This window comes from Sarcophilus harrisii, chromosome 1 (genome assembly GCF_902635505.1).
Source record: "Sarcophilus harrisii chromosome 1, mSarHar1.11, whole genome shotgun sequence".
Lineage (NCBI taxonomy): Eukaryota > Metazoa > Chordata > Mammalia > Dasyuromorphia > Dasyuridae > Sarcophilus > Sarcophilus harrisii.
In genome coordinates, this window is record NC_045426.1 from 368,639,995 (window position 1) to 368,661,161 (window position 21,167).

The 21,167-nt window shown below is 35.2% G+C and overlaps 1 protein-coding gene across 3 annotated transcripts in view; it reads right to left on the reverse strand.

Moving 5' to 3' along the window:
- Positions 1-21,167, reverse strand: part of SETBP1 (SET binding protein 1) — a 472,784-nt gene that overhangs the window by 234,323 nt on the left and 217,294 nt on the right. For all 3 annotated transcript variants that reach the window (XM_031946011.1, XM_023495842.2, XM_031946010.1), the window contains exon 3: positions 7,794-7,847. In XM_031946011.1, the coding sequence (XP_031801871.1) occupies positions 7,794-7,847 (54 nt within the window). The remainder of the gene's footprint in view (positions 1-7,793; positions 7,848-21,167) is intronic.

The window sequence follows — 21,167 nt, forward strand, 5'->3', positions numbered from 1 at the left end:
ATGTGTATATATATATATATATATATATATATATATATATAGTCCAAACTAAAATCCAATCTCAGCAAGATTCTAATTTCCTTCAAGGTAAACACCAATCATTCTTTGGATAACCCTCAACACCAAGTATGGTTTCTTGAACATGGGGCATTTAATAAATGCTTAGTGACATATGCATCTGTTTTGCTTAAAATCTTAAACTCGAAATGACTTTTTCTTTTTCATTCCATAAGCTTTCTTTAAGTCCACCAACAATGAGTTTAAGTCCTAATGGATCCAAATAATCAGCATGAGCAAGAGGAAGGCTAAAGTCATTTCAAAGAAGTCAATATAACAGTTAAGAATTTAAGTAATCCTGGAAATGAAGGCAATAGAGATCTAACCTGTTTCATTCAAATTATTGACAGCTAATAAGTGAAAGAATTATCTTAATCTGAGGTAACAGGATGCTAAGAATTTTTAGGAAAAACTAAAGGATCTTACCGATGTCATTATCTGTACTCAAAGAACCTTAAACTTCAGGATTTCAATCTTAGAACCCTAATATTTTGGGGGAGAAACATATACTTTGATGGTCATAATAGCAGCAAGAAAATGTTAACAACTAGACATTCTTATCTTGTTCTCTAAGGAGAAGAAATGGGTGCTGACCTATCAGAGTAGTCATTATGAAATGAAATAGCTAAAAGGTTATAATGGAAGAAAGTAAAAACATTTGCTCTCTTTAGTTAGTGAGAAATGTACAGGATAAGCTGAGATCCTATTCCTGCAACTGAGAAAAGAGATCTCTTTAATAGTAAGTAGTTTTCCCCTTACAGATAATATTAGAGTCATTCCCACTCCCTCCTCCCCTCCCGGAAAATATTAGACTGTGGAGCATGTTTTGAGATTGGTGTACACATTAGTAGGCTTGCATTGTGAAACAATAAGACAGATGAAACCACAATATTTGTTGAATATTTTTAATGCCTTACATTATAGTGTTGAGATGAATCCTGTAATCTCTACTTAAGAATACTACTATAGATCCTTCCACTGTTAGGAGTAAATGGCCTACATTTATTTGGAAAACTTCTAAACTAAGTTTCATTTTGTAAGCCCTCATGGCCAAAACTAATGATTCATTTTACAATAATTTATTGAGAATCTACTGTATGTATGACAGATTTCAATTTTTATTTGGTTAACTCAAAACTCTGTAAAGACCCCAGATAGTCAAATTTTGAATGAGAAATGTGAAGATTTAGAGCAAGAGATGTCCTACATTCTTAAAAGGATGAAAGGTCCTGCAAATTCAACATGTTTTTGTCCCCTTTAGTATCTACTCTAAAAGCAATTACTGCTGCAGTAATTACTGCTCTCCCAGTTGTATAATGTACTCAGATATTTAAAAAGACAACTTAGGTGAGTAGCAGATCTTACTAAAAACAATAGATTTCTCTAGCATAAAGGGACTGCAAAGGGAGCTTTAGAAAACTTAGATTTCTTATTGTTATTTGTCCCTGAAAGTTTTTTTGTTTTTTTATGTTTCCCTATAGGGAACTTAGTTATGATCATCTAAATAATATCAATCAAAAATGGTTTTAGATTTGAGAATGGAAATATATAGATATAGACACTTCACAATAGTTTCCTGATATATGCTTAGCAAATGCCTCTATGAAAAAATATACATGACAAAAAACTTCAGAGTTTCAGCTGCATTACTAACATTTTCTCCATTTTCCATTTATTATGTCTAGATCATTGGCAAAACAATAAATCAAGACCTGATTTGTAGTGCTTCTTGATTTCTGAGATGTCAATACTTATAGTGAAATCTAATAATCAGCTCTCAAAATTCAAACTGGCTTCTCTACAGGTCTACATAAATTTTATATATTTGTGTAAACACATATGTATATAACTACACATACATATGTATATTTCTATGAAAAGTAGCAATTACTAGAAATGGCAGACACAAAAACTTCAAATTTATTTGGATTATGGAGGATAATCATAACCCTGATATCTGCTTTAGATTAGTTTTATAGATAACTAACAGTCATTGGGTCAATATCCCTTTTAAAAAGAGGTCAAAGTTCAAAACCAAAGATTCTGGTCTACCTCCCCTGACTCACCTGGATATTAGACAGAGCAAACTGAGAGAGAAGGCTAGGGCTGGAGCAAAGGATTTTGCCATCATGTGCTGGCAGCTAGGGATGGAAGGAAAGGCATAGGTTTTTACCCTTGTTTAAAGTTCTCTGACTAATTTTGATAAAAGTTCCTGGGTATCCCTATGGTAAAGAGATGGACAGAGCCTATTTGACAGGACCAGGTGAGGCACAGTATGAGAGAATCTTAAAATATAAAGAAAGGGAAGGCAGTTTTGAGATCATCTAATCTAACCTGCTCATTTTGCAAAGGAAAAAAAATAAAATAGAATGGCTAGCCCAAAGAAAAATAAAGCAGGCATAACTCAACTGGATGAAGGATCTAAAAAAAGGAAGATGGGAAAAAGCAGAGGCAGAGAAGTGATCTGTGGAAGGATTAAGATATCCTAAACAATGTTTTTATTTAAAATGTAATGTTTTATATAAAATATAATTCTATCTCCTTTTCCAGATCAAGTCCTAAGACATATAAACTAAATTAAGTATAAAAGTAATGTCTTCTATTTCAATAGAATTTTCTAAAGACCAAATGATAATCCATAATCTACTCCTGTTTTTAGTTGGGTGGGGGGAAGCATAATGGTGAGAAGTAGGACTGCCATTTCCTCCTTTAGATCTGTCCAAAGAAATGCAAATCAAATAAAATTCCATGAGTTTTCTGAAACATTGGTGAACTTATGCTCTGGGGTGAATAGTGAAAGAGGACTTGATCCACTAAGGAATAATCAGAAGAAAAGAGAAGGGGAGTAGTTTTGCTTTTGAAATGGAATTTTTTCCCCAATTGAGCCTTTCAATAAGGACCACAATGTCAGTACTAGTACTTGAAAAGAACTTCAGAGAAATAGCTTGTATTACCAGGTAATGAATGGACTGTACCTACTAGCACCTAGGAAAATTTCCTTCCTTGGAGGAAATGCTTATTATGAGCTGATAAGAATTCTGTACTGGAACTGAAAAAGTCATATCTTATACTCTCATTGTTTTTCAGTTCAATCTGAAGATATGAGTGTAAACATACAGACAGTGCATTGAAGCCCAGTTGGCAATAAATTTGTGACTCTCTACACTTTCAAAGCTGAGAGTTATCAAAGATTAGTGAAGAAATCATGACTATTTTCCTTAAGAGCCTGCAGCAGTAACAGACTTGAAGAAAAAAAAATCCCCTTAAATACAAGTGATAAGTGTGGACTATGTGAAGGATGACAGGCCCGATTACAGTTATCATAGTGAGAGGCCCATGGTAAACTCCCTCCTGAAAGGCAGTGACAGTTCCTGGAAGGGAACATGTTGGTGAATTATTACAGACACCAGGATATGAAGAGCTCAGATTCATCTGGAACCCAAAGAGAGAAAAAGAAAATATAACAGCCAACATTTTGGCGGTAAGGACTGCCAGGTGTTGAAAGAGGGGGAAGGGGAAGGTCAAAATGAAGCACAAGAGTGAAATGAGGGGAGGGGGTTGTTTTTCTTTGAAGAGGTATCCAAAAGGACATTGTTGACTTGAGACAACTCTGGATCTTTCTGATCTGAGAATCACTACAGAAGCATCTGATTTGGGTGTTCCATCGTGAACACAATATTCCCAGGGCTCTTTTGGTTTCTGTAATATAAGCCTGAAGGGGTATTAATTGTGCATTTACGATGACATAATGGCAAAAGAAATGCACAACTGAATTACACCAGTGACCAAGCCAGGACAGAACACAGCATCTTTCACATCCCCTTTATAACCTCAAAATACCCGCAACATGCCTAATTTCCTTTTCATGACCTCAGAGTGGTTGGGGAATACCCTAAACAACCCTAACTTCCCTTAATGACTTGACTCCAATCTTGATCATCCCAGATTTATTCAAAGATCGCAAAATATTCACATTTTCTCTCTCTCTCTCTTTCTCATACAGACCCACACTCACCCACTGCCTTTACCCCCTCACACCCCACCAACAATGTTCTCTGCCTCATTTATTACCTAGCCTAAAATCACTGAACGGATGAAGCCTCAGTCAAACTGAGACCTGTTAAAGACCTTAGCTTAAAAAGGCCAAGGTTTCCCACTGCATCCAGGGTCATCTTTAGTCATCCTGATTTATATCTTAACATTGGAGCCAGATGGCTCTGGAGCAGAAAGTGTGGCAGGTGACTTTGTACAGCCCTCCTTCACTTAACTCCAATTTACTTGCGTGTCATGGTGTTACTTCTTTGATGTCATGGTCCTCTTGGAGATTGAAGGACAAATAACAACAATATTATTTCAAAAACTTCAAAATTCAGGGGCAAGAGTCATTACCTATTGTTAATAAACCATCCTTCATCTTACATCTCCATCTCCTTGAGGTCTTCATTATATTCTGCATTTCTGGCTGTTCTCTTCAGTAGAAAATATCTTCCTTTCATGTCCCGCAATATAGGAGTAGACATTTTTTTTTATTCTTCACTGCCACTTTCAACCCTTCTCCTATCAAAGTAACTCAAGAATCTCTTATCTTATGAAGTTTATTACTCCATATCTCCTTCTCCATATCATGGAAGCTGCTATACTAGCAGCAAGGTTATTTTCCCTCCTTTCTCAAGATGCTTATTATCTGGCTCACAGTCTTCTCCACCTCAATTCCTGCCCTTATAATTGAGAGTTTCAAATTACAAATCATGTTTCTTCCTAGTTTCATTAACTTCGTCAACTCCTATGATCTCTACCTTCACATTACCCTTAACTAAACATGAGTATAATGGCTCCAACTTTACAACCCAAAAGTGTGAAATTTCTTTATCTGATCATAACATGTCCTTTCACCTTTTTTTCACCTCATCCCTTCAAAATCTACTCTCAATCCTTACCTTAATCTTTTTCCTCTCGTAGGCAGGCAACCCCCTTTAATTCCTATAAAATCCCAACACTTTATTTAACTACTTCAAATTTACAGTGTTCTCTACTCTTGAAAGCCTTTGTCCTTTCACTACTCAATCCTTTTTATAGTCTAATGCTGGATTTCTATCAGCCTTCTCTGCTTCTGCTCTTTCTGCTACAGAAAATCACTAAAGAGGTTATATCTATGGTATCCACAGCAATATGTAGTTGGTACAAATTTGTGTAATTTCAGTATGATCTGTTTCATATTTAACTGAAAAAAAAATCAAGGTCATCCATCTCTTCACTTCTCTAGCCTAGCACCTCTACCTTTCTGCTAGATATCTTCATCTGAAATTTTCATAGGAATCTCAAGTTCACTATGTCCAAAACAGATTCAATTATCTTTCCCTCTAATGTTCCCCTCCATCTGACTCCCATCTATTCCTTTTTTCTATTCAGGACAACAACATTCCAGTTACTTAAGATATAATTTTGGAGTCACATTCCAGTCTTCACTCTCAGTCACATCCCATATTCAACCAGTTGCCAAATATTTTGATTCTGCCTCCACAATAACTCTAATGATTGGTCTCCTTTCCCCTCTCTAGCTGAAGAAGATAACACATTCTCCATACAACTTCAAAAGTAAAAGACCTAAAGCACATGTCTGATTATATCAGTCCCCTACTCTAGAAGTGCTAATGGCTCCCTAGTGCCCCAAGGATTAGATAAAAACTCTTCAGTATGGTTTTAAAATTTTAATATTCTTACTGTAAGCCCATCTTTCCTGGTGAATAAAACATTAAGCCCAGCTTCCTACACTAGTCGTGTGGACTAGTTAAACTGGAATAATTGGTGTTCCCTGGGAATGACATTCTGAGACTTGGCACAGACTTGTCTCCATGCCTGGAATTTTCTCTCTCCTCACCTCCACCTCCTGTATCCTTAGCTCTCTTCATGTCTTAGGTTCAAGGTCTATTCCAATCTTCAAATTTGTTAATGCTTCATGCCATCAGATTTTTTAAAAAATTAAGCCTCCAGTACTTAGTTATTGCTGGATATATTATATGCATATCCTCAATAGAAGAACATAAATTCCTTGAGAGCAGAGACTGTCTCAAGTTTTATATCTGTAAAGTTACATAATAACTTTAATTTTAATATCTATTTAAAAAGAATATAATTTCTCCCTCCCATTCTACTATGTTATGGAAATGCTTATTTTATTTCTGAAGTTCAGAGTAAAATATTTAAAAAAAGAAATCTAGAACACATGAGTCCTTAACAAATGCTTGTCAAGTGATTGAGTATTTTGAGTAATGGATGATTATGCTATTTGCTTCAATTTTCTAGAATACTTTATGCATTGAAATTAATTTAAGTAAATAAATCCCGAGCAATTTTAGTTGGTTTTATTGATAGACAATAATATTTCCATAACACATTAAAAATATATTATCCAAAGGGAAGGAAAAGATGATGGGGTACACATATATTATTCACTCCTCACAAAGGCATAAATATTAAAACTCATTAAAAAATACAGGAAAATTTGAGAGCTACATTAGGATTAGGTTAACCCAATAACCACTTTTGGGGGCATTATCTGACAAAATGAACAGTGAAATAATAGGACAGATGGAAGTCTGACATTTTTTTTTTTTACATGAAAACACTTGGGAATGAAGTAGTTTTAGTCCTGGCCATGGCCTTAATTAAATGTACAGCAAATTACTTAACTTTTTTGGCCTCAGTTTCTCCATCTATAAAATAGGAATAATAACCTTTGCTTTACCAATCTAATAGTAGTGTTTGAAGGGGTGAATGAGATGGTTTAAGTGCGAAAGGTTGTGAAAGGTAATGATTTTTCTATGGTGGATAACATGATAAAAAATTATTATAATTTTTTTATCTCCTTGCAGTTGCCATGAGATTTGACATGTTTCTACAAGTAAAAGGAAGCAAGCACTTTGTGTGGGATAGGGAAGGGGTGCTGGAAGTGATGGTAGCAAATGTTAGTTATTGATATCTACTGAGTTTAGCTACAGAAGGCATTAAAAAAGCAACAATTTCTCTTAAAAATTTTTCTCAAGGATAAAGGATTCCATGTATGAATATATGCTAATGTGTATAAGAATACACAGACTATATATGTATATCTATGTACTGTGTGTGTATATATGTCTGTGGGGCCATATGTACAATTTCCTTAATGAAAAGGGGAAGGAAATGTATGTTTACCTGTACAAAAAGAAGCTTACATAGAGTATTTGCTTACCCCCTTCCTTTTTTCTCAGTTTGCCCAAGGCATCCTTTCAAACAGCCGCCTGGCCAGAGATAATAGGTGGCCCATTTCCCTAACTAGAATCAGCAGCAAATCAACCATCTGCCACTGCAGGGTTCTGAGATTAACCCAGCCACTGGACCATGACTGCAAGACATTTGCACATTTAGATTACCGAAATTTTAGTCTACCATTCAAAGGGGAGGGGGGAGAGAGAGAAGGAAGAAAAGGCCCCAGGCTCTTTGGGGTTAACCCTTCATAGAGCTTGATCACCACCTGATAGCTTCACACACCCAGTTTTTCTCATTACATACTGTTAAGGAGAGTGAAAAGATGGTGTTCTGTTAATAATCAAAGAGAGTGAAAGACATACACACTTACACACTAAGGACTACCATATGATGGCTAGTGTCTTGGGCCAACAGACAGGATTTAGGCTAATGATATCATCAAATTGATGTTTTCTTTTCCCAAAACACAAAACAAAGTCAGTGGAACTTACCGGTGGCTGAAATCCTTTGAGGTCACTGACTGTGAGGTCATTGGCTGCAAGAAGCTGTGGAAGGACAAAAGAATTCTATTTAAGTGATATAGTAAAAAATGTTGTACATAGCCTTTTCAGGAAATCTGATCCTCATATCACTCTCATGATATTGAAACACCAAAAACACATGTTGTCTTAAGCCATGTTCTATGTCCCTGAAAGCTGTTGAAGGAGTGGGATTTATAACTGGAGAGAATCTTCCAGATTTCTGAGATCTCATTTGACAAAGAAGAAATCTGAGGTCCAGAGAGATTTCAATGACTTTTCCAAAGATACAAGTAATTAGTGTTACAGGGAGAATTGGATTCAGTTCTTCTGGGCCAAAATGTAGAGTTATTTCCAGTGGACAATAGTAGCTACACTAATCACCTCATCTTTAGTCATGCCATCTTTCTCATGTCCTCTTTCCCTGCACACCTCTATCTCAATTCTATTCATTTTCCAAAACCTAGTTCAAATAATTGTCCTCTCTCCAAGAAGCTTTCCCATACCCTCTCCATGCCCCAAGGATCTCTCTTTCATTAAAATTTAATAGTTTATATTATTTGTACTATTCATTTTACACTTATAATAATGACAGCATGAATAAAGCATCTTAAGATTTGCACAGTGCATTACAAATATTATCTCATCTTTTCCTTGCACTAGTGCTATAAGAGTTAGCTGTTATTATCCACATTTTATAAATTAAGAAACTGAAGGAGATTAGAGGCAAAGTGATTTGCCCAGGTCACACAGCTGGCAAATATATGAGGTCACAATGGAATTCAGATTGTCTTGACTCTTAGTCCTACAGTCTACCCACCATGCCACTTATATTGTCTTATAGTATCTTTTGCTGTCACAGTGTCTTGTTGGAAGAAATCTCATGCGTTTTTTAAAGTAGAATATAAAAACCTAGAAATTTATACTCAATAATATGGAAGGAAGAAAAGAAGGAAGGGAAGGAAGGAAGGAAGGAAGGAAGGAAGGAAGGAAGGAAGGAAGGAAGGAAGGAGGGAGAGAGGGAGGGAGGAAAGGAGGGAAAGAGGGAGGAAGAATTATTATGGACCTACTACATTACAGACACTATGATAGGTGCATTCCAAAAACCATCTCATAAACACAAATAGAAAAATATGCCTTTGCATAACTCATAATAATTTCTACATAGTAGGGAATGTATTAGTTAACTGGATGAGTTATTGATTTGTTAATAAAATACCTGCAGTGTGTGACTTGAGAAAAAAAATGACAAGAACAGGGTGGGGAGGGGAGGAGAAAGACAGATGCTTATTTTGATTCCAGGAGTGTGACTGTTAGCTTTGTTAAGCCTGGAGAGAATCTGTGAAAAATAGGAAAGATTTCATGTTTACTGTAACAATATTTTGTTTGGTTCAAGAAGGAGAGGGATTCATGCTGGGCATCAGCGCCTACAGCCATTTCAAAAGCTCAACTGGGCTTTGCAGCTTCCCCAAAAGAAGACATTGATGATGAAGCTTAAATGGTATTAAAGCTGGAAAAGAACTTCAAGCAGAAAGAGAAAAAGGAAACAAAGGGGACAGAGAAGGAATAAGCATCTATGTAATACCTACTATCTGCTATGTACTGTGCTAAATGTTCTACAAATATTATCTCATTTTAAAATTTTATAAAGAGTGTAAAGGTTCTTCTCTCTTAGCAATGTGCTGGGCTGGAGTGGTGAAAAGAGAGAAAGGGAAGAGAGGGAAGGAGGGAAGGAAGGAAGGAAAAAGGAAGGAAGAAGAGAAAGGAAAGAAGGAGGGAAGGAAGCCAAATGTTTATTGAGCACTTATTATATCCAAGATATATAGCCACCTCCAGGAGATTATACTCTTATTTGGTGAGATAAAAGTTCACACAATAAATAATGAGGCAGTATATTAAAATGAGGTATTAACTAAGTATCATTGAATTCTGGGACCACAAAATCTCCAAAAAAGAAAACCCTTTAGTGTCATCTTTAAAATACTACAAAGATATGAATCTTCTCCATGAAACTCTTGATAGATTATTTTTTCATGTCATAGGCATGTGCCTAAATCTTACAGTTTCCTCCAACTAGAATGTAATCCTAAAAGTGATTCAACATTCTTGAGACCTTTCAATCAGAAGAAAGATTCAAGTTGAGTACAGAAGTTATTAAAGGGTGATCCATAATCAAGAGACAGCCTGAAGAGTGTGGTCTGTTAGAGCTGAGCAATGGGGTTTAGGGGTGTTTTGGAGTTCCCAAAATGTAGCAGGCTAACATGAAGCAGCATAAAAGCAACAAGTGGAAGGATAATCTACAAAGGAGAAACCCAAAGGAGAAATTAAAAAGAAGTCTAAGCTTTGGCAGAGAAAGGAGAGACTAAGGTAAACCACTGAACACTGCAAACATCTTGAAACAGGAATGAAGCTATTGATAATACTCAGTTTTTCAAAGACAGAGGGAAGTCTTCCTTCTAATATTCTATTTCTCCAACTTCTCTTTTCCATACCTGTCCAATTAATAGAAAATGTAATATAATGTGCTTACTTCTTTAACATCAATATTTCCTACATCTTGCTTTTTCTTCAAAGAGGACTGGGGGTAGCTAGAGATATACAAAATTTAAATTAGGTCAGAAAGCCAAAGTTCTCTCTAATTGCTAGGACTTTTTCTAACTGAGAGCTCCAAGCTATTGCAAATATATTAAAATTTTAATTGGCTATAAATTCCTTAAAGCCTCAGAAAAAGAGATCATGTGAACCTGAGAGTCATTATATTATCCCTAGGTTAAAAATGAGATAGTTGCTATGAAATAGTATGGCTTAAAAAATCTCTATTCTCCAATATCACAACAACAACAAAAATATAGTAAGAGGGTAATTGAGGAGAGGGAGCTCTAATAAGTGGAAGGCAAGGGGAGGAGAGAGTGGTAATGGGTTAGGAGGAGGTGGTACCTGAGTAAGACTTGAAATAAGAGGAAGATTCTAAGGATAGTAAATGAAGAGAGAATACATTCCAAGCCTGAAGAATGGCTTGCTCAAATTCACAGAAGTGAAAAATGGTACATCCAACTCAGGAAACAGTCTAGAAGGAAAAGAGAGTTTGTAAAGTATAAAGTAAAGCTAAAAAGGTAGGCAGGAACAATAATGCAAGAGGGCCTAAAATGCCAGGCTAAGAAATCTTTGTTGTATCTTAAAGGCCATATATGCATATGTCTGAGTAGAAGATGGTTTATTGTTTGGAAGAGAGGGAAGGATTCTCAAACTTTTTGAGTGTGTGATGAGGTGATGGAATGGTGAGATACAATCAGACCATATAATATATTCCTATGTATCTCCTTTAATACTTATCTTGAACCCAAACAATTAATTGGTTGACATTAATAAAATTAATAAAATGACTATATTATCTTTTTTATCTAAGAAAAGAGAAAGAGTAGGTAAAAAGAAAAAAAAGGGAGCTTATTTCAAAGCTAGTACTGTGACTGCTAATTTTATTAAATTGGAAAAGGAGTTGTAATCCTTACAATGTTCATTATTCAGGCTCCTATTGAATACTGGAACTTACATTTCACAAAGAATCTTCTTCTGTAATTGGACATCTCAATCTGTTACTAAATTCTGTACCCCTCACCTTATGTGAAGTTATAATTTTCACACATCATGGTTAACAGAAAAGAGGTTATAGAAAGCCCCTCAATTATATGAAGACAAAAGTCATTTTTTTCCCAGTAAATCTTCTCTTTCTAAGTCAAATATTCCCAGTTCTTTCCATTGTTCATTATAACAACCTGGATTCCAGATTCTTTATTATTCTACTTTCTTCCTCTGTACAATTTAAATTTACCATTAACATCTTGAAAATATAGTGTTCACAACCAACAGCAATATTCCAAGACACACACACACACACACACACACATAAAATAGGATTAGAATTGGAAGGGTCCTCAGAGGCTTCATTTTAGAGATGAAGAAATTGAGTCCCAGGAAGATTAAATGATCTTTTTAAGATGCTAACCCAGCTCCCCTGACCCTATACTACACCATATCCCTCCAGAGTGTGAATGGAACAGAGTACATTGGTACTACTACTTCCCTGTTCTAATGCTATAATGCTTTGCCAGTCTAAGATCACACTAGTTTTTTTGACTGCCATTTTCTACTACTGACTAGTATTGAACTTATAATCCATCAGATCTCCTACATGGTAAAAACAATTAGTCATCCATCTCTCTCCATCCTGTATTTGTATAGTTGGTAATCAATCAATACACATTTATTAAATGCCTACTATGTACTAGGCATTGTGCTAGATACTACTAACATAAATAGAAAAGTGAAAGTCTTAACCCTTAAAGAAATAGAGAATATATTTGAGTAGAAACAGATACTCTGGTGTGTGTGTGTGTGTGTGTGTGTGTGTGTGTGTGTGTGTGTGTGTAGGAATAGCATTTAAATGGAATGTTGAAGAGAGTTAGGAAATACAAGAGGAAGTAAAAGTAGAACCTGGAGAGGAGAGTCTATGTGAAAGCATATAAGAAGGAGGTAGAATACTGTTAAGGAAAAAAAAAAAAAAAGCAAGTAGACTAGTTTGTCTAGAAGAGTACAATATGTAAAGGAGAGCACTGTATTATCAGTGAGGAATATTATTTGCTGCCAAATATTGAAAGGCTTTATCCATTAACAGAAGCGTCTGTATTTTAACCTAAAGAAAATGGGTGGGGAGGGTTGGGGAGAGAAGTTAAGGATGGGAATGATTATGAGAGTTTCTTTAGAAGGAGAGGAGCATGATCAGAGCTGTGTTTTCACTTGGCAACTTTGGGGAATATGAGGTGAAGATGTGAGAGGCTGCAGATAAGAAGACCAATCAATAGTCCAGTTGAGAGATGATGAAGGCCTAATCCAGGCTGTTTGTGCTGTGAATAGAGGGAAAGGGAAAGATTGTGGGATGGTACAGATGTAGAACTGAGTAGATTTGGCAACTACTTGAACACAAGAGATGAGTTATTCAAGAATTATAAATTAGGAATAATTTCTTAGTTGGAAAGTTAGGTAACTAAAAAAATAATGGTGTCTTGGACTTCTGTATTGAAGTTAAGAGGGAATAGATTTAGAGGGTAAAGATAATGAGTTCTGATTTTGACCTATTGAGTCTGAGGTGCCTATGGGCCATCCATTTAGATTTCAGATTCATTTGTGCAGAGAACACATAGATAATGATAAAAAGAAAACGAGTATAAAAGAAGATGTCTTGGACAGTCTTGCAGTTTACCCATGTTGTGAATGGAAGAGTGTGTGTGTGTGTGTGTGTGTGTGTAGATATGGATGATTAATCTGTAAAAGAAGTTGTGAACCTCAAAGAGGTTCCCCTATCTCATGGATTTTATATAGGACTAAAAGATAACTAAGAGTTCATCTAATTCTATTCCATCATTTTAAAGATGAGAAAATTGATATCCAGAGAGATAAAATAATTTTTCCAAGGTGGTAGGAGAACCTCGCCTCAAATCCAGTTTTTTTTTTTTTTTTTTTTTACTCCAAATTCTATCTCCAGCTCCAAATTCTCCAATCATGAATACAAGTCATGGAGGAATGGCCATTTCTTTGAACCTTCAACAAAGAATCCCGCACAAATCGAGCTCTAACTCATCTTGCCACTGATTTCCTAAATGAGAATAACAGCAAAAATCTTTCAGTTGCTTTAAAAATATGTATTGTTTTCTTATGTTGGCATTTCTATGACTGAGGAAGAACCAGATCTATTTGAAAAATAAGAGATGCTGATGAAGAAATGACATTTTTATCATTTTGTTTTGCTTTTTTCCCCAATTATATAAAATTGGGGTTATTCTCACCCCCCCACAGAATCTTTCTTAACTAATCCAAAGCCTCATTATCTCTTTTCTGTATATATAAGAACTTTCAGTCTGAAGAGCACAACCTAATGCTTATTTTCTATCTTATATTAGTTTCCTTTGTTTTTCAATTAGACTTGGGGTTGACTTTTTGAGAGGCAAGGAATAGGTCTTATACTTAAGTACTGTTCATAGTCTCCTCAATGAACTGGAGTTTCTTTGAGGGCAGAGATGGATTCTTAAACTCTGAGTGGGAAGGAGATTCATGAAAAGTGGAGGGGTCACTTGGCACACTATTATGTTACACCCAAAGTAGGCGCTCAATATAAAACTTCTAATTATCAACTCAAGAGAAATAAGACAATATATAAAGGATTCAGAGAAGCCTAAAATAACTGAAACAAATAGGATTAAGCTAAAAATATTCAAATAGGGAAAGGCAACCAAATCATATGCTGAAAACCATTTAGGTCCTACATAAAATCAGAAAAACTGATTGATCTGATAAGCTCTATAGGTCTCTCTCTTCTTAGAGGTACTAAGTTATTTCAGAGAATCACATGTCTAAAACTTAGCTCTTGTGGGATTTGAGAAAATACTTCCTTCTTCTGTTCATCTCAGAGAAATCTCAAGGGTTGTATGTAGAAAACAATTAATCTCACTTTCACCAACCAAACTGTACACCCTAGCCAGATTCTCAACGAATCATCCCAAATACAATGATTAAGACTTTAGAACTGGTCGCAAGCTACTTTATGGAGACCAGGGCAACACACATGGTTAATAAATGCCCCTCTCTAATCTGCCTTTGATAGAGGAGAAAGATCAAGAGAGTATATTAAGGAAACACCACTTAGTCTAGAATTAATTATCATGTATTTTGCAACTGAGTAAAAGATAGGAAACTTGAGGACAGTGAAGGAGATCAGCCAAGCATTTATTAAGCATCTACTATATGCCAGGTAGAATTTCAAGCTGAAAAAAAAACTAAAATACTTATGGAAATTTTTTTCTATTCCCCATTGAGGAAGAAAAATGAATGAGGTAAAGAAAAATAAAATAAAAATTATTAGGTTTTACAGAATCTTAGGGATCACCTAATTCAAATTCTTCATTTTACAGATGAGAAGACTGAGACGCAGAAAAGTTTGTTTTCCTTCCCCTTGGTTATTCATCATGTTAGAAGTTGAAATTGAAACCTCATCACACTCTTTTGTACATATATATATATATATATATATATATATATATATATATATATATATTACGATATTCTCTAACTGTAAGCTTATAACTTTTTTTTAAAAAAAACTTATTACCAGAGATACTCATATATTTTCTCCCAATCCTCCTTTTCCTTAATTCTCTCCACTTCCTTTCTTTAAAACCCTATCACTCAGACACACCTTCTGGCTACAGAAGAAAAATATATGCTGACCTCCATTATGCGTGTCAGACATTACAAGCACCTAATGTTTAAAAAAAACCAACTGTCTTAAAAACAACCACCCCTATCCTTCAATCACCTCCTCAATCCCATCCCTATTCCCTATTTTACAAATGACTACTAGAAGGCTGCCTCTCCTGGGAAGGTGCAACAAACCAAAAAAAGTAACAAAAGAAGGAAGACCCTTTGAGTCAGTCAGTCATTAATAAAAAGGATACAACCTCTTTCCCAGGACCAGTAAATATTTTCACATGGCAAAGGGATAAGAGGATATGGGAGAGATTGATCTAAAGAGAATTGCATTTAAAAGACAAAGGAGAAAGGAGGGGAGTTGAGAATCTTTTCATTTTGCATTTGAACTTCAGTAGCAGCAGTTCTTTAGCTCTGAAGTCCCTGTGTGTCTGTCATATTTACCCAGATAAGAGTATGATCCTTGAGGTCAAACTATATATTTTTATCTTCATATTCCCAACCCCAAACAGAATGTTCTGCACATAGTAGCAGCTGAATGTTTATTAAAATAAATTGAAACCAATCTAGTCCAAATCCCTTATTTTAGAGATGAGGAAGCTATTACTCTAGAATGTCCAGAAACATCTGTGTTCTCAGATTACTCCTCTATGTCCCTGGGAACTAATGTGGCCTATCCTGTTAGAAATACTAAAGCTTATAATGCCAGTAAGCATGCATACTCTTGAGAAGAGTGAAGGTAAACAGATAGCCCACTTGGGAACAGAGTAGATTCTGTAGTGATATCTTTGCAGAAAACATACAACCTGGCAATCAGAGGGAAAGCAAAGGCTGTACTAATCAATACTGACATAGAATTACAGGATAGATAGCAGAACCCACTCCATACCAACTCTGCAATCTCATTCTCCTCACTACCACTTCATAAATGCATTATGAAATCACATTCCCCTATAATCCCTTTACTAGTCTCTCTGAAGTCAAAACAGTTCCATAGTTAGAGGGGAAGAGGAAGAAGGAGGGGAACGGTAAAGAATGCTTACGTTATTAATGATAAAAAAAGAGTCTAACCTTAGCTATATAAGTTGTCATGGAAAGTAATTGGCCAAGCAGCAAATTCTTTGGCCAAATACTTTGTCTTATGCTATATATATTTTGAAGGGTTTTTAAACTAAGTTTGCTGGAAAGAAAATTATATTTAAACTTAAATTATATCTATCTCTATCATCTCTTTATCTATCTACCTCTCCATCTGTATCTATCTATCTATCTGTCTATCTATCTATCCTCTATCTACTCCTGCCCACTGGTACTTTTATATAGTGTCATAAGTTAGCCAATGGACTAAGGAGTTGTTTGGATAAAATATGAGGTCAATAGCTCACCTTATGTTGTTTCTGATCTAGGAATCTGAAGAGATTTAAAGAGATAGCTTTCTGGGAAAGATAAGAAATGGCTAGAATCCAAAGGAGGAAGAACTCCATAAGGCTAATTTGCAAGGGATCAACAAGGAATCTGAACAATGTAGAGCCAGCTCAGAAGCATCATTTCCTGGTAAGCTGTACTTCAAAAATTTGAAATCACCAAAATTTTTGAATCTCTTTCCTATTGCTAAGTGAAAAACAAGCATTTCAGGAACATAATACCAATTTCTTAACAACTTATTCACCCCCTAGATTTCTCCTTTCAAAAAAAAAAAAAAAAAGCTAACCTGATAAGTGTGGCTACTTTTTCAATGGACTTTACAAAAAAAAAAAAAAAAAAAAAAGCACAGAATTGGAAGTGGGGGAAGAAAAGTTATTGTGGAATTCTATTTATTTTGAAGTTACCAAATGGTTGATGATACAATGAAATCCTTCTATAATTTTTATTTTGAAAACTCAAAATTTGGAAAAGAAGAGGATTGTAGGGTAAAGAAAAAATTAAGATTCAGGAGACCACTACCATCTTTTGTTGTGACTTCTGAGCATCTTACTTTTCCTCTCTGTACCTCCATTTCATCTGAGTTCATATGTGTTCATAAATCCATAGTTACTTCATAAGAGTGTACCTTTACTTTCTTGAATTCTCTCTCATCACTGCCAATAGTATGGGGGTAGTAGAGACCAAAACTAGAGTACCTGGAAGAATGTGATCTTATTTAAGTTCCTAGAGGGTAGGGAATGCCTAGCTTTTGACATGTGTTTGTACTCACTGCACTTAGTTCCAAAGCTTAATAAATGCTTTATCTAATCTCATTTAATCCATGTTTATTGTGTCAGTTCCTGTGTCCCAAGAAGAAGAGGAAGAAGGGAAGTACTCAAGTTGGCTTTTTCCAAACTAAGGTTTTTCCTAAAAATTAGCACTGATTTGTTATGTAGTAACAGCTTCCCTGTCGATCTCCATGATTGGTTGCTGCTTGGGTTTTTTTGGGTTTCCCCCTCCCAAACAGGAATGATACCCTTTTGGACAGATGGTTGCTCACACTGCAGCTTCAGTTAGCTTTCCCAATGAGGCCCAAGGCAAATCCACATTTGAGCTCAAAGTAAACAGCCTTCCAATTCAAAAGGCATTAATTTTAACTGCCAAAGCATTTGGGGTGCTCAGTACAGATGTCAAGTAGACAGTTTCTGACCAAGCTAAGCCAGGGCACATAAGCAAGTTACACATTCTAAGCTGCCATCCTAGCTATGCTGTTTGTCCTTCAGCTAAATCTCTTCAGACTGGTGGAGTTTTAAAGGTTAAATTTGAAGCAACTGACAGTGCCAATCTCTGCCCTGGGGATACTTCCTTTTGGAAGAGCAAAGAATATGGTTGCCAGAGAATCCCAAAATCTCCGAGCTGAAAGGGACCTTGGAAGTGAGCTAATCGACTTCTTACCTAGAGCAGACTCTCATCCTATTAGATCATTGTGGCATCACAGAATATTTAAACTGGGTCCCTATCTAAATCCCTTACTTGAAGCATGAATCTCCTCTTCATGATCATCAAAAGATCACAGAATACTAAGAATGGATCTAGCCCAAGCTGTATTTAAAACAGAAAATTCTCTCAAAAAATGATGAATTTTTCAAGCAGCTAATACTAACTTTTTGAAACATTGCCAATTATGTTGGTGCTCAAAATTTTAGTTTGTAAGGAAGGTGGCAAAATACTTACAGATCCCTAAATACACACTCCTAGAGAACATGCCCAAGGCTGATTTTAAATGTCTTTTGATCCTCACATCACATTCAAAAGTACAACTTAAGTTTTTAAATATTGCTTTAGATAAGAAGTCAAAATTTTCATGGATACAACTCTACTCCAAACTGCCCCTTCCCTTAGTCAGACCCCCACTTTCAGAGAAGGTCCAAAAACTACTAGAAGAAATTGTGAATCTAACTTCTTGGGATGGACTTTATCCTAGATTAGGCCACAACTTAATAATATTTGAATTTAGGGAACATATATACCTTGATGAAACTCCAAAGTGAAAACTTATAATTTTGTAGTTTTGTAGTGAATCTTATAATACACTGGGAGATTAGAATAATTTCTTTTTTTTTTTTTTTTAATTTAATAGCCTTTTATTTACAGGATATATACATGGGTAACTTTACAGCATTAACAATTGCCAAACCTCTTGTTCCAGTTTTTCACCTCTTATCCCCCCACCCCCTCCCCTAAATGGCAGGATGACCAGTAGATGTTAAATATATAGAATAATTTCTTCATAAAACTTACTTTTTAAATTTTAAATTATACCTATAGATTAAAATTTTTAAAAAAGGGGAAAAGGATGTATACATACAAAAATATTTTTAGTAACTAAAAACTGATAGCAGAAAATTGGAAATAATGTTTTCTTATTTCCTTTACTGGCTGTTTATGACTCTCCAGACTTTGCCACCATGCATTAATTACCTTCTCATTCTGAGAGACCTCTCAGCCCCTATGACCTGGAATACCAACACCATTCCCAATTTGGCAACTCTCTTCTCCTACTGAGGAATTCCTCCTAGAATCTCAATTTTTAGGGAAGCAAACAGATCAATCATCCTTAATTTCTTTTCCAGTTCTTTTTCTAATTCTCTGGACTTCAATACTGTGCTTCAACATAAGTATTATCACCTTCCCTCATTTTGATAACTTCTCTTTAGCTACTTTCTTCCCTCCATTAGAGAGAAAGGAAAGCTCTTTGAGAACAGAGATTTTTTTTTTTGCTTATATTTATATCTTCAATGCTCAATACTGCCTTGAACATAATACATTCTTAGTTAATTCTTGTTGACTGATTAAATAAGTTATGGAATACAAATGTAGCAGAATATTATCATGACATAGCAAATAATTAAATAGAAAATTTCATAGGAATCTGGGAAGATGTTTTTGAACTGATGCAAAGAAATGTGTTCAGGAGTAGAAAAATAATTTAAATGACTACAGTATTATAGAGAAAAGCAGCCTTAAAAGACTTTAAAGTTCTGATCTATACAATAATAAACCATTGGTCTAGAAGAATGAGGAAGAAACACATCATTTATATCTTGACAGAGAGAGATGAAATTAGACTGCAGAAAGAAACATATCCTTTGATGCAAGGCTAATGTGAGAATTTATTTTGCTGGAATGTGTAATATGGTATTGAGGGTCTTATTTATCTATTTTTATATTTCTTTAACTGATAGACAAGAGATCTAGATGGGGAACTAAGACATACCAATAGTGATTGTACATGAATCACTTTTTTTTTAATAGGGAAAGCACAAAAGAGGTCATCTTTCTAAAATTTCAAAAAAAAATTATTATTAACTATCTTTGACTTGAAATAAAGGTCATTTCTGTGGTTTCTTTTACTCCATAGTGGAGAGAGTAAATTTACTCTTCCTCTACAGTCTACAACAAATCTACCCAATCCTGTTTATACTTCATCCCTTTTCATCTATTTCTTTTAATCTGCCATGCCTAAATTTCTCTTGCTTTCAACACACATGTAACTAAGGGACTAATCTGGACTGTAAGAAATCTAGCTGGAATTCTTAGCTGGGATATAGTTTGTCTATTCATGTCTTACTGAGTCCATTGAAGATGAATGAACTACCCAGATACTCCATTAACAGGAAGGAAAGTAGTTGGCACCGCAGCTTGCAATTGCTTCACTAATCACAGCCTTATGTTATTGTTGTGTGTTAATTTATATTACAGATGAAGATCCACCATCATAACTAGGGAAGGTTTTGTTTGTTTGCTTTTTCATGGTTTAACAATGAATAGCTTTGCATCTCTCAAAACATCATCACACAGTGGAAAAACTCTTCAGCCAAAGGACCTAGGTTCAAATACAGCTTCTGATACTACTTCTTAATCTTGTGCAAGTTATTTTAACTGCTGTGAGTCTCAGTTTCTTCATCTCTAAGATGGTGTGGGAGGATAAAATGATTTCTAAACGTGCATATATCTATAAACACATCATTTCTACAGTTTTATGAAAATGTATATTTGTGATCCAGTAATATAAACTTTAGTACAGCTATATGGCATAGTGGAGACAGTATCAAGCCTGCAGTCAGAAACACTCCTCTTCCTGAGTTCAAATATGGCCTTATTACCTGTGTAAATGTGAGCATGTCACGTAATCCTATTTGCCTCAGTTTCCCCATCTGTAAAATGAACAGGAGAAGGAAATGACAATCTACTCCAGGATCTTTACCAAGAAAATCCCAACTAGGGTCACAAAGAGTAAGACATGATTGCAACAATTGAATAACAACAAATAAAAGCTTCATGTCCAGAAAAGGGGAAGTAATTATCCCTTTATATTTTTTTGCTATTTAAGATAATATAAATTCTGTGTACTATATTTTAGACAAACTATAATACATACAACAGAAACCAACTAGTATGGTAAGGGGATTGGAGATGGTATTATATAAGAATCTATCTGAGAAACTGAAGGTATTCTATAGAAGAAAAGATTTAAAGGCGCAATATGAGTTTAACCTTAGAATATCTGAAGTTATCATATGATTGTCATATTAGACTTTTTTTCTTTTTTGTCTCAGAAGGCAGAAGTTACAGAGAAATTGATTGATGTAAAAAAACTTTCTAACAATTAAGAGGTCAAAAAGT